At 37.6% G+C, this 14694-nt stretch overlaps 1 protein-coding gene across 1 annotated transcript in view; it reads left to right on the top strand.

Moving 5' to 3' along the window:
- The window catches only part of LOC149251276 (ketose-bisphosphate aldolase class-II family protein), a 457406-nt gene that overhangs the window by 305196 nt on the left and 137516 nt on the right, over window positions 1-14694 (top strand). The window contains exons 30-33 of the mRNA XM_089459330.1: window positions 3284-3352; window positions 3520-3690; window positions 3808-3855; window positions 4042-4183. Coding sequence (XP_089315456.1) covers window positions 3284-3352; window positions 3520-3690; window positions 3808-3855; window positions 4042-4183 — 430 coding nt within the window. The remainder of the gene's footprint in view (window positions 1-3283; window positions 3353-3519; window positions 3691-3807; window positions 3856-4041; window positions 4184-14694) is intronic.

Here is a 14694-nt window from a genome sequence, read left to right as displayed (position 1 = left end):
ACTGTTCTGTGAGAAAGTACACTTTCTTAATACTCCCAAGGTGCCTCTTGATGCTCCCTAGACGCTCCCTAATGGTAATGTTAAATTCTTAAAGTAAAAGTGGCATTCTCCTTTATCTTTTTACTTAAATTTTTAACATTACCATGAAATGACTCAGGATGTTTGAGAGTGGTTCCAACCTCATCAGACTTCATATGGAGAAAATAGAAGTTCATATCCCATTCAAAATTTAGCAGACTTAATAGTTTTTAGGATCAATGGGATTGTGGCGTTTCATTGGATTATATCATGTATGAGGGCATGTGATTGGCATTTAATCAAGAGAAACAAGCCCTATATATACCCCAATGTTGGTGTTATTGATTGTTGAACTCCTTTGTCATGGCCTTAGCAATTATGTACCCTTCACTCAAGTTAAAATCATTGATCAGGCATGTTAAGCTTTCTTTACCATATTATAAGGCTTGAATTAAGCTGTTTGAGCAAAATTAGGCAATGTTGACTAAAACCCCTATAGAATTGAAGTAGAGGCAAAGGCTAGACAAGAGAAGAGGAATCCAGATTGTAAATGGTTGATGTTGGAATAATTAATCATTGATGTACAATGGATGCCATATCTATCTTGATTTATGTAAAAATATGCATGTTTTCATGTCTTCTACAACTAATTTGGTATTTTGGATGTTTTTTTTGATATAAATACAAAAAATATAATATATATATATATATATATATATATATATATATATTCAGTGTTACTTGGGAGCAGGAGCGAAAATGGGAGCGGGAGCGACATTTTCAGAAGCTCCTAGTTTGGGAGCGAATCCCAGAGCGTTTTTTATATAATATATGTATTTTTTATATTTTTTATATTTTGATACATATATCTCAACAAAAAAATGTAGAATAATGAATTAGATATAAAAAACATAAAAAAACATAGATTGAACCATATAACAACAATCATCTAGAAGTTATAATCTTCATCAACCACGTCCACAAGTTAGTAACATAGTAACATACAACATATTGAGTCTCATGATTCATCATCTTAAAGTTTCAAGCTTTCAAAATTCAATATATAACATTTATCATCATTGATCACCAAAGTTGTACTTGTAAGCTAAGTGTAACCATTACACCAAATAATATCTAGCATGAAATGAAATGCTATAAAATGAAATGAAATGAAACAACTTTCAACTTTCATGAAGCATCATATTCATAATTCATTACTAATGAGTTACAATTGCCAACTTCAAACTTAAATTGTCATATATTGTTTAAAAAAATATCATAATACATATGAAAGAGTCAATAGCTATAAAAACTACTAGAAACTAGAAAAGAGAAGAAAATCTATTATCTATTTCTTATGCTTGGGCCTCCTGCCACCACGAGAAATGTCTAATTTTTTAGTCTTGTTGGAAAATCAAGGTCTTTGTCATTAATATCACCCTCTAAGCATTAATATCCAGAGGTATCTTTGTCATTACTTTTGTATCTGTATAGGGATCTTTGTCATTAATATCGCCGTCTAAGCATTACCATAATATAGAAAAAGCATAGCATGTCAAGTCAAGATTTTGTTTGAGTGATGGGTACATTTTTAGGAGGGTCATGATAGAGGAGTTCGACAACCAATGTCACTAACATCAAGGTACATAGAGGGATTGGTGCTCTTGATTAAATACGAGTTCCATACCCTAATACATGACAAAATTCAATGGAAACATTACAATCCTCCAATCCTGAAATCCTGAAAAACTGACAAGTCTGCTGGATTTTGAATGAAATCTAGAATTCTACTTTCTCCATATGAAATCCAATGAGGCCGGAACCACTCTCAAACATCCTAAGTTATTTCATGGTAATATTAAAAATTTAAGTAAAAGGATGAAAATGAAGATTAAGGAGAATTTAAATGACATTTTCCTTAATCTTCATTTTCATCCTTTTACTTTAAGAATTTAACATTACCATGAATAGCATATCAATACTAGGGCCATAGACTTGATCATTAAGCTGCCCCATTCAAAAATTATTTGTTTCTTTCAAAAAAAATTGCATTTCGAACATTACTACAAAAAAAATATGCAAAAAAGGAAAAACGCTCCCAAATAGGCAGGGAGCGAAAAATTTTTTAGGGAACACACTCCCGATCCGCTCCCAAGTCGCTCCCACCCGGAGTGTGGATTGGGAGTGGGATCGGGGCGGGGGCTCCCCCGCAACACTATATATATATATATATATATAGATTAGACATTTCCGAGATGCTTCGCTTCCTAGATTTTTTGAAAATGACGCTTTCGCATCCCCGCTCCCAAAAAACATCCCCGTTTCATCCCCGCTTCATGCAACATTGGTACAGACTATAACAATGTAAATTCTGCGGCAATCCCTGTGAAATTTTAAATTGCAATAGGCTGAAATATATTCTCTCTGGCAAATTCATTTGCACTTGATTATAGTCTTTACCTAAGAAGTTTTGATAGTGGGAAGATTGGTTTCTGCTCTGATACAGTTTATAATGGCCCAAGAAATACTGAATCAGAGTAGCCTAAGAAATAATGTGTCAACCAAATATAGATATGAGCACAGATCCAAACTGTGAGACTGGTAGTGAGTTGGATTACTCCCATGAAATAGGAGAATTTCTCCCAAAAACTCTGAAAGGTAACAATATCAAATAATCATGTTTATCTGTGTGGGGGAATGGCTGTAATAGCTTCCTCTATATGCTAAGTTCTTATTCATTCATCATATGGGCCCAATTTCTGGCTGACGTACTATTTGCATTATATGTATACAAGTGGTCCCTTGCATGGACTCGAGAAATCACACCAAGGTGGGATTCTAAATTTAGCCATCCCATACTTTTTGTGTAAAGGCAGAATGTGAATACAGTGGACCTTTGCAATGGAATATTTTATAAGCTTTTGGGGCATGCTATCCTTCATATAAATTTACTAGAACAGTAGATTGATTTTGCACGTTTTCACTGCTGCTACTCTGTCATTGTGTATATGTCATATACCTTTTTTTACATCAGGTAAGAATCTGCATTTCTTTGTTTGAAGAAGATTGGTTGCATGCATGATTATTCTTGTATTTGTATATTTGGATTCTTGCATTTTACAAATTTTAAATTGGAGATAATATTGTTCAAAACCAAATTAAAGAATAACTAATGAATTTGAGTGTGTGTGAGAGAGAGAGAGAGTATAGACTAAATAACCAAAGTGGCGACTTCCATCCTTGACTTCTTATCTATTGATGACAGGGATCAGTATGTGTAGTCAATGCAGCCAGTGACAGAGATGTTTCAGTATTCGCAGCAGGCATGATAAAGGTGGCTTTTACATCTGATTTTGATTTATTTCAAATCAAGCACTACCTGAGTAGTGAAGTTTGGCAAAGAAGTCTACAACGCTTATTAATTCTTGGCAATAGATTCGAAATTTTCTTTGAGCTGCAATTTTCATATTAACAGCCGGGCAACCTGTAAATGAATTACAGGCGGAGATAAAAGGAAAGAGATTTTTATGCCGTACAGCTGCAAGTTTTGTTTCTGCTCGTATTGGGATAAAGCCAAAGGACGCAATCACTCCAAGAGAACTTGGAATTTTTGGCAAGCAAAATGGTGGTCTTATAGTTGTCGGCTCATATGTTCCGAAGACCACAAAGCAGGTTCATGCTTTTTCTAGTCTGATATCTATTCAAGTTTTTTTATTCCCATTTAAATCAATCTGAATTTTAGTTTATACATGTCCAACCACTTCAAGCTTAAGCATCTCCGCTTTGTAGGTTGAGGAGCTAAAGGCACAATGCGGACACTTTCTGAAAAGTATTGAAGTAAGTAATATGAAAATTTATATTGGAATGGTCGAGCATTCAGCTCTAGAATTAATTTAAATCTATTTAATAAGCATAAGCGAGTTACAGCAATCTTCTTTACATGATTACTTAAGCTTCCCAAGAATCTGCTATCATAGAAAATATGAACAATTTTCTTTTCTGACAGTGTGTTTTGTGAGGCAGGTAAGGGTTGATGCCATTGCACTGAAATCTGAAAAGGAGCGGGAAGAAGAAATAACTCGTACAGTTGAACTAGCAGATATTTTTCTGAAATCCAGGAATGATACTCTTGTAATGACTAGCCGAGAACTTGTAAAAGGAAATAGTACGTCTCTTTCTCTCTGTATACCTTTTCATCTCTAATTCCATGGGCACTTTAGTGATGTGAAGATTAATAAGAATTTATTTCAATTGCTCTATCTTTAACTCATACGCACATGCCCTTGCCTTGAATAAGAAGTTTAGCATAGAGACAGAGGTAGCATTATGCATCTTCAATCTACCAACTCAGCTTAGATTTTGAGAAACTAAAGGTAATTTACATAAATTAGGGACCAACATAAATAGTTGATGGTCATGTGGGCCCACCTATAAGAGGCCTTACTACCTGCCATCCTACACACATGTTAAAACGCCATGCAGTACTGTAGAAAGCTGACCTCTGCATCCATGCTTTGACTAGTATAATTAGGGGGTGAGTGCGGCTAAGTTTTTATCACCTCATGACTTCCAGAAAATTATCACTCCTCTTCTCTAAATGCACCAACTTCATATATTTACTAACAATGGCATTTTCCATTCTGAATTGGGTTTTTGGCACAGCCACTATGGCAATAATCCTCTTCTCTCTTACAGGACTTCGTTAAATATTAATACACAACACTATTTCTTAAACTGCAAACCTGGATTTTTATTTTTTTTAATTTCTATATTGCGCTACTTCAAGGAGGAACTATTGCCTTAATTAAGAAAGAATTTGTCCAAGACATTGACCAAAGAAAAATGTGTTTTTATCAAAGTGTGTTTTTTGTGTACTTGAATTTAAAATGGTTTTCATGTACTTCTTTTGGAAAAGAAAAATGCTTTTTGTTAGATTTCATCATCATAAGCATTAGATTTTATCTTAGAATTGATGGTCATAGTCTTGTCTTGGCATTTCTCCTTATTAACTCATAGTGGGTTGCCATCTTAGGATGTTAACAACCTTCATTTTCTTGATTTATAAGGATCGTAATAGCTATTTCAAACAAGTGGAGCCAACACCATGTGTGACTTTTATCTCATAGACAATGATGATTAACATATAGTGGCGCTGACCATATGTGACTTTGAAGAAAGGTAGGTTGGTGTTGGGTTTGTCTGATATTCTTATTCAAGGTATCCTGATCCAGATTAGATCATTATATTGTTTGTCATCCATCTCAATGCTTTCAGAGTGGAAAAAGTGGAGGAAGCAACTCCCCTGACCATTTTTACCGACATGACCTAGTTTGCCAAAATGGGGTTTGAAACCTTCTGGGAGCATTTTGAGGCATCAAATGACATTTTTTTGGGTTAAAATTTTGAAACTTAAGCACAACACCTTTTTTTTTCCTATTTTACACACAAAGACCTTTTCAACTGTGCAAGAATCACATCAATTAGAGTCCATATGCGAAAGTTATGCCACTCAGAAATTGTCCTTCCTGTTTTCATCACCATAATTCATGAGGATGCCACAACAACCCCCATTATTCAGGAAAAAGGGGCTAGTCATTTGATTATGACGTGGAAGATTCTACAAGAGTCTATATTGTAACATTGGTTAAGAGTTGAGGTAGTCAAACCTAACCACGAGTAGGTTATTGGATTGTGTTATAATCGGGCCACTAGGAGGAAAATGGGTTCCATTTTTCTTTTGAGTGCATTTGTTCTATATTTGAGCAAAAATAGCCAAGAGGGATAGAAGATAGAATATATAGAGAGGATTTGTGCACTGTAGTAGCCCATGTTGAAAAATGTAACTAGGTTCGGTTTTCAAAATTTTTATTTGAGTCATAATGAAACGTATTTATCAAAAGAAAGAAAAAGAAATTATTATTATTATTATTATTATTATTATGACTTATTAAAGCACGGGTTCATACTTGGGTCATCATGTTTTAGGTCAAAGTCCCCATTGAGGGCTTCTAGGATTTATATTGAGTCATTAGAGTTATTGTCCATTAAAAGAGACCCTTCTTGGGCTTTTGAATCATGTAAAAAGATTTATTATTGAGTCAAATAAGTTATTTGTCACCTCCACACCAAGTCGGCCTCAAGGAGATCAAGTCGGCATCAAACAAGGTAATTCGACCTCACCATAAGACTATATATTGGAGCAGTTCTATTCATTTGGAGGACACTCACTCACACAAGTTTGATTTACAAGAAGAGGCAGCTAAAAAGTGCGAAGTTGGAAAAGGAGGAGAATTGGAGGGAAGGTCAAGATCGAAGTATCTACTGCTGCATCGAAGCTGCTACTGCCAATTGCTGCCAGGTCGAAGTTGTTGTTGCTAGGTCAACGTTGCTGCTGCCAGTTGTTGCTGAAAGGGTTATCATCTACAGAAGGAAGAAAGGGTTGATTTGGTGTGGAGGAAGTCTGTGTCTAGGTCAAGGGTCTTGGATTATATTGTGAAACTACTAAAGGAAGAGTTGTTGACTGGGTTTTCCCCTAGAGTGGGGTTTTTCCTTGGTTGTCTGCCTACTTCTAGTGTCTTTGATCTTCGTCCTATTGTTTTGGTAATTGCTTGATGAACTAAGATAAAAGAAGAACACAAGAAAGATAATAAGATCTTAAGAATCTCACAAGTAATTATCAACATAAAGAAAATCTTTCCACCTTTTTGATTTTCTAACACGGTATCAGAGTTAAGGTAAAGAAGAAAGAAAAAAGCAGCTTGAAGATCTATTGAAAGGAAGAATAAGGAGTTTTAATAAGTTTGAATAGGGGTCATCAACAAGATCATATAAGAAGTCAAGCCTACCATCTTCAAGGACAGTGTCTAACTCAATGAAGGGAGAAAACAAACTAGAAGGAGCATGTAACTACAAGGCATGGAAGAAGATGATAGACCTCATCCTTGAAAAGAATAAAGTCTTGGATCTAGTCAAAGGAAAAGTAAAGAAGCCTACAAATGAGTCAAGTGATGCAGAGAAGGAAAAGTTCAGAGAAACAAAGATATTGGCCATGACACTAATGTTGGATGGAATAAAGGATAACCTTATCCCTTATATATCCAACACAGATTTTGCTCAAGAGATGTATGAGGCATTATCCAAATTATTCACAATCAAGAATCTTGGTCAAATAGCAAGTCTTAAGAATGAACTAAGATCTATAAAGATGACAAAAGAAGACACTATGGCATCCTTCTTTGTGAGAATAGCTAGAATCAGAGATGAACTCTAGGCAATCGATGAGATAGTACCTGAAAAATAACTTGTAATGACTGCACTTCTATGATTACCAACATCTTGGAGTGTCTTTTCATCAGGTTTGAACAGCTAGAAGGAAACTCCTACATTTGAACAATTATGGAATGTATGCAGTCAAGAAGAAGTTAGAATTTTTCTAGTAAGCAACAAAGAGAATGAAGAGGAAAATGTTTCAAATGCCTATTCAGCTCATCACAAGAACAAAGGAACCTTTAGGAAGTCAAAAGGGCCTAGAAGGAAGGTAGACCTATCCAAATTCGAATGCTACAATTGTTACAAGATGGGTCACTATAGAAGTGATTGTCCTGAGAATCCAAGAAATAGAAAGAGAAATGGGGATCAAGCAAATGTTGCCGTTGAAGGACCACCAGAGAAGAACAAGAAGGAAGAATCTAAAGTCAAATATTTATTTTCTAGGGACTCTTAGGGTATCCCTCAAGGTTGGATTAATAGGGATCCCTCACCATTTTCCAAAGACAATTATCTTACTCCTTGTATTATCTTTTATATTTGATTTTCCTTTTCCTATCTGGATGTGGTTATACTAGATGTTAATAACATTTCTTTTTATATTTTCCTTGTTTAGGAAAAGCTTACTGATATGCTCAAGGGCTATGAAGAAGACTTCACAAGACAAAGCAGAGAAGTTCTATTGGAATTGATATTAGAATATTCCTATTTAGCATTTAATGCTCATTCCTTTTAGCTGTTGCTATTTGTAGTCTTTTAGCAATTTCTTAGATGAAACTGAGTGTTTCTATATTCTACATAGAAACCTGATGTTTCTATTATTGTAAATATCTCTGTATTATGATTGAGCTGTTTGCTCATTCGAAATTAATTCATTCAACATTCTTTTATGGTATCAGAGCGAGGTTAAGAGATTTCTTGAACAGTTATTCTCTCTGCATCTTAATCTCTCGAGTCCTTTCTAAGGTCGAGCCCTCTGTAAGCCAGGTAGCCTTCACTGAGTCTTAGCCTCGGCTTTGCTCGCTGTGATAAAAGCTTACAGTCGTCCATCTCGATACAGAAATGGATTCTTCTCCTGCATAATCATTTTTCTGAGGAATTAACTTTGTGGCGGTGACTGTTTCGTGGGAGCGGGATTTTTTTTGGCTGGCGAATCCGGTTATTTTCTTCGAAGTTGTGGAACCTGTGGATACACCTCGGGTATTCAATCAAGCTCTCGTATATTGATAATTGAACCCTCACGGCTTCCAGCGTTGCTCTTAACTCTGCGTTCTCGGCTTCGAGTGCTTCAATTCTCGCCTCGGTCTGCTCAAGCCCATTCACTTTCATGGTCAACAGATACTATCTTGGAAATGCGTGGATGAATATTCAGTAAGTATATACTTCACACGTCTATGCTGTTCGATCTTCGATTTAGAGGGAATTGCTTGTCGATTTAATATACCGCGGAACTGTGGACGTGAAGCCGTAACAAAAATTAAATCGTAGCTGAGACGTGAAGACGTGGGTTCATTTTTTTTGTTTTGTGAGCCGTGAAAAATTAAATCGTAGCTGAGACGTGAAGACGTGGGTCCATTTTTTTGTTTTATGAGCCGTGAAAAATTAAAATCGTAGCTGATATACCGTGGAACTGTGGACGTGAAGCCGTGAAGAAGACGTGGGTCCATTTCTTTTTTTTCAATCTACGTATTTATTTTTCAACAGTCTTGTCTGCCGGCAGTTGTTTTCCAGTCAGCGAATTTTTTTCTCCATCGTGATCATGACAGCCTCCATTACAACTCAGATTTGAAGGAAAATTACCTGTTTATAGCTTGGACATTGCAGCAGTATACGCTTGTGGTAGATTTGCATTCTCAGACCTGTGGGAGACTGTATACTCAGACCTGTGCTTACCTTAGGACAAATCTCAGAACTGGACAGAGAAAGGAATCTCAAACTTTACCTTATGATTTGGACCTGTCACATTCATTAAAGTTCTGTCCTGTGGTATTTGCCTAAAGAAGGGTACAGCTACAGCCGTATTGCTATTTTTTAGACAGGGAGAGATATTTTTGCTGGGTAATTTTTTTTTTCAGAACAAAATCTGTTTTGATTTACATCAGGATAAACAGGCAGCTACATTTTGTTTGTATCAGACTTCTGTATTTTCTTTGAGAAAATGGCCACGCTCACCAATCTGATGTTAGAAGGAAATCAACGCTTTAATGGCAGCAACTATAACATTTGGAAACAAAGAATGTTGACCATTTTTGAATACAGGCGTCTTGATCAGCTCATTTTGGGCAAAGAGCTTCGTCCCGGTACAGCTGGGACCGATCAAGATAAATTTGATGATCGAAATCGAGAGGCTGTTATGCTTCTCAAGCTCTCTGTCGCTGATGATCAGTTACCACAGATTCCTTCTGGCAAAACAGCTGCCGAAATCTGGCAACAGTTGAAAGAACTACACGAGACATCTGACAAAAGCAGAGCTTTTTTTCTCAAAAATCAGTTGTTCTCCATCATGATGGACGAACATATGTCTTTACAGGAACATCTTAACAAAATTAAAGACATTCGAGATCAGCTCGAAGCCATTGGTCGGACCATGGAGGAAGAAGATATGGTAGTCATTACTTTGAAAAGTCTACCGAAATCTTATGAACACTTCATCGAAACACTCAACATTACCACCACAAATGTTGATCTGAAGTTTTCAGATTTATGTACCAAACTTCTGCAGCAGGATCGGTGGAAACAGCAGTTTGGTAGTAGTGCTTCATCAGTGTCCTCGGAAAATGCATTTGCTGCAAAATATCAGTCCTCTCAGTCCTTTCAGCAGAAAGGCTCTTCTCAGACTTTTGATCCTGCTAGGAAGAAAAGTGTGCAGTGTAATTACTGTCATAGGTTCGGTCACATGAAGAAAGATTGCCGACAGAGGATTGCTTCTGAACAAAAGAAACAGGGAGGGCCACATCAGACAGCAAATGTTGCAGAGCATTCCGAGCAGACAGAGTCTGCCTTTTATGCCTTTATGGCTAAAAGGTCCTCAGATCATGTTCCTTCCTCTGCATGGTACATTGATTCTGGTGCATCACGCCATTTCTCTCACAGGCGTGATTGGTTTATTGACTTCTCACCTTTCAGTGATTCTGTGGTATTTGGCGGAGGTGAGAAGTACACAGTAGCTGGCAGAGGGACAGTTCAAATTCAGTCTGGTGGACGCACACTCATATTTCTGAATGTATACTATGTTCCTGGTATGGAAATTAATCTGCTATCTGTCAGCCAGATTATGAGGAATTCTCCTCAGCTTGATATTGTGTTCAGTGCACACAAGTGCTCCATCATTGACAGGGAGACCAGTCTAACAGTTGCTGTTGGCCTAGAGGACCATGGTTTATACAGGCTACTTGATACCGGTGACTCTCCAGAAGTGGCTCTAGCAGCACGTGTCTCTCCCATCAGCACTCTATGGCATCAGCGGTATGGGCACCTAAATATGCAGTATCTCTCTCAGCTCTCTCGGGAGGGACTTGTGTCAGGATCAGTGTTGTTAAAATCGCGATAAAATCGCGATTTTATCGGAAAATCGCGATAAAATCGCGATTTTTTCCTCTGCCCGATCAAATCGCGATTTTTATCCGTAAAAATCGCCACTTTTTTTTTATACCGATTTTTATCGAAAAAATCGCGATTTTTTGAAAATATCGCGATTTTTTCGCGATTTTTTACGTAAAAATCGTGGGAGGCGCGGGCAGCGGGGTTTTATATGGCAAATTCGATTTTTTTTTAATTCATTGTGCTGTCGCCGCGCGGAGGAGGAGGAGAAGAGGTGAGGGAGAGGAGCTGAAGGGTTTCCGTCGGATTTGGGAGCGAATCCAAGCGTTTTTAGGAGGAATCCAAGCCAAGATCACCAATTTGTCCATAAAAGAGGTATGTAGATTAATTTTTTTTGGTTTTGCTTCTATAAAAACTTTGGTTTTCATTGTTTTTAAAGAATTTTTTGAAATTTTTCATTGATTTGGGATGGGTAATTTGTTATGACTATGAGAACCAATTTTTTATTTTTATTTTCTCATTTTTTTTAAACATTGTTTATTTTTTTTGAATTTTCATTGTTTTTTGGCATTTGCCATTGGCATTTGGTTGGGTAACTTGGGTTTAGAAATTGGGATTTTGGAAATAATTAACTTGTAATTTTGCAAATGCTAAATTGTAATTTGTATTATGTAATCCTAAATTCCTATTTCCTAATCCTTATTTTTCCATAGGTTTGCAAATTCAAAATTCAAAAACAAACATGCCAAGGAAATTGGATCCTTTCTGGGAATATGGTGACCCTAAAACTCCGAATGATAGACAAAACTTGTATTGCAAGTTGTGTGGAAAGGAAATATTCGGGGGGGTGTACAGGTTGAAGTTCCACCTTGCACAAATCCCTGGACATGATGTGGGGCCCTGTCTAAATACAAATGCTGAAATTATCCAAAAAGCCATGAGAGCATTGGGAGAATTAGAGCACACTAGAGATGCCAAAGAAGAACTCAAAAGGCAACTAAAAAGGTCAGTTGAAGGAAGTGGGCCAAGTGGCACTGGTTCTACTGCAGCGTCAGTCAATCCGGTAGCTGCATCATCATATTTTGTTCCTCGAACCACACCTGGTTCACAACCAACTATTGGTTCAATGCTAAAAAGAACTGAAAAAGAACAAGCTGACAAGTTGATGACAAAATTTCTCCTCTGGAGTGATATTCCTTTCAGCATTGTAAGGAGTAATCCATTTTTCCAACCTACTGTTGATGCTATTGCCAGTGTTGGCCCGGGGTACAAAATCCCTTCTCTTCATGATTTCAGAGGCCGGCTTCTTCAAGATGAAAAGCGTGACTGCACCCAAAGATTGGAGGATTTTAGGGCATCATGGGCACAAACAGGATGCACTGTTATGTCAGATGGTTGGACTGACCAAAAGGGGAGAACCCTTATAAACTTCTTGGTTAGTTGTCCCAAGGGGACTATGTTTATCAAATCTGTTGATGCAACTCATCAAATCAAAGATGCAAGAACTTTATGTGATTTGCTGGATATGTTTATTTTGGAGGTGGGTGCAGAAAATGTTGTCCAAGTCATAACGGACAATGCTGCAAATTATGTTGCTGCTGGTAGAATGCTTATGGACAGGCATCCTGCTTTATTTTGGACACCTTGTGCTGCCCATTGTATTGATTTGATGTTAGAGGACATAGGGAAAATTCCCTTTGTCAAAGAGGTTGTTGACTCATCAAAAAGCATCACAAAATTTATTTACAATCACACATCTGTGCTTAGCTTGATGAGAAAATGCACCAACAACAAAGAGTTGGTGCGCCCCGCCATTACACGGTTTGCGACGAGTTTCATATCTCTTCAATCCCTCTTGAATTCTATGTGGGATTTGAAGAGAATGTTTCTTTCAGAGGAGTGGCGTGCTTCGTCAATGAGCCGCAAACCAGAAGGAGAGGCCGTCTGCAGACTAGTTTCATACTAGGAAGACTTCTGGGCGGGAGTGCAGGAGGTGTGCGCTGTTACAGAACCTTTGGTAAAGGTTCTTCGGTTGGTTGATGGTGAGAAGCCCGCAATGGGCTATTTGTATGAAGCCATGGACAGGGCCAAAGAAGCCATTCGGTCCTACTATGATGATAAGGGAGATGATGGGTTTCAGAGACAACTCCTTCTATGGGAAGTCATTGATGAGCGATGGAACAACACACTCCATCGTCCCATTCATGCTGCTGGGCTTTTCCTGAACCCTGCATTTTCTTATGCATGTGGGTTTAATTTTGATGTTGAGGTCGTGGAAGGATTATTAACCTGTGTCCAGAAGATGGTGAGATCTCCAGAAGAACGTATGGAGATCTCTAGACAAATTGAGCAATATAAGTTGTCAGGTGGCACATTTGGCTTTGAGATGGCTGTCATTGATAGGACGATTAAAATGCCAGGTATTTTTTAGTTTGTAGTATGTACTTTGTAACTTTGTTTCAACTTTCAAATTTCATTGTTTCTTCAAATTCCATTTTTTTCTTATGTTTATTTAAAATTTTATTTGTAATTTTGTTGTAGACGCATGGTGGAAGATGTATGGTGGCAGAGTACTCCTTTTGCAAAATCTTGCCGTACGCATCCTCAGCCAAACATGCAGCTCCTCGGGATGTGAGCGCAATTGGAGTGTATTTGAAAAAATACACAACAAGAAGCGCAGTAGGTTAACACTTAAACATTTAAAATATTGCAAATTTCCAAATAAATTTTTGAATTCATTAAAGTTTTAAACAATATTTTTTTTATAATATTAATTATTAATTATTATTTCATGAACTTTGTACAGGTTGGAGTCCCATAGACTTAATGACATGGTCTATGTCTACTACAATCTTCGATTGTGGGTGAGACAACTAGAGAAGAGTAAGACACCTGATACGGAAGCCATCTCATTGGATGGGATTGACACCACTGCTGAATGGAGGGTTGAGACCGAGAGGCCTCTCATGGATCCCACTGAGGATTGGTTAGTGCAGGATGAGGGGGAGGAGGAGGGGGAGGAGGAGGAGGAGCAGGAGCAGGAGCAGGAGGAGGAGGAGTTGGAGGAGCAGGAGGAGGAGGTGACACCGCCTACCCGGGCTACCCGGGCTACCACTACCACCAGTAGAGGACGTGGTCTCCATCCACCTAAGCCTCCTGTAGCTGCTACTACTAGTTCTTCAGCTTCTAGAGCACGTCAGACTCCACTGCCATTTCCACCAGCACAGGCACCAGCTTCTACATCTAGAGGGAAAGAGAAAGCTGTGCCATTTTCTCGCAAGAGGGGCAGAGGAAATCAATAGGATTAGACTTTCATTTTATTGTATATGACATTATGACATGATGAGATACATTATCATATTTTTTGTTGATATTTTGAGGCTGAGTTGGACTTGGGACTCAGGACTTACTATTCAGGACATGATTCAATGTTATGTGTGATTTTAGCGCTAGAAATGATATTAAACATCTTATATATTAGTTTTTTTATCATATTTATGTGTCAATGTATTTATTTTATGTTGTAGATGGTTTAGATATTAAAAAAATTGAAAAAAAAATGAAAAAAAATGAATATTTTTGTGCCAAACGCTTTTTTCCCGCTTTTTTCCGCTTTTTTCCCGCTTTTGTCGATTTTTTCCGCTTTTTTCCCGGCGCCGATTAAATCCCGATCGCGCTTTGTGCAACATTGGTCAGGATTACCTGATATTCAGACTCAGCAGTTGGGGGTATGCAGCGCCTGTCAAGCGGGAAAGCAACATCGGTCTTCATTCAAAAATGGAGAATCTTGGCGCGCATCTAAGGTACTTCAGTTAATTCATGCTGATATTTGTGGTCCTATGAATATAGCTTCTATCACTGCTTGCAAAT

The sequence above is a fragment of the Pinus tabuliformis genome, chromosome 7 (genome assembly GCF_031772625.1).
Source record: "Pinus tabuliformis cultivar Carrire ecotype Pingquan chromosome 7, CPIR1, whole genome shotgun sequence".
NCBI lineage: Eukaryota > Viridiplantae > Streptophyta > Pinopsida > Pinales > Pinaceae > Pinus > Pinus tabuliformis.
The sequence above is the reverse complement of the archived record's forward strand: the minus strand, read 5'-3'. Positions and strand labels throughout refer to the sequence as shown.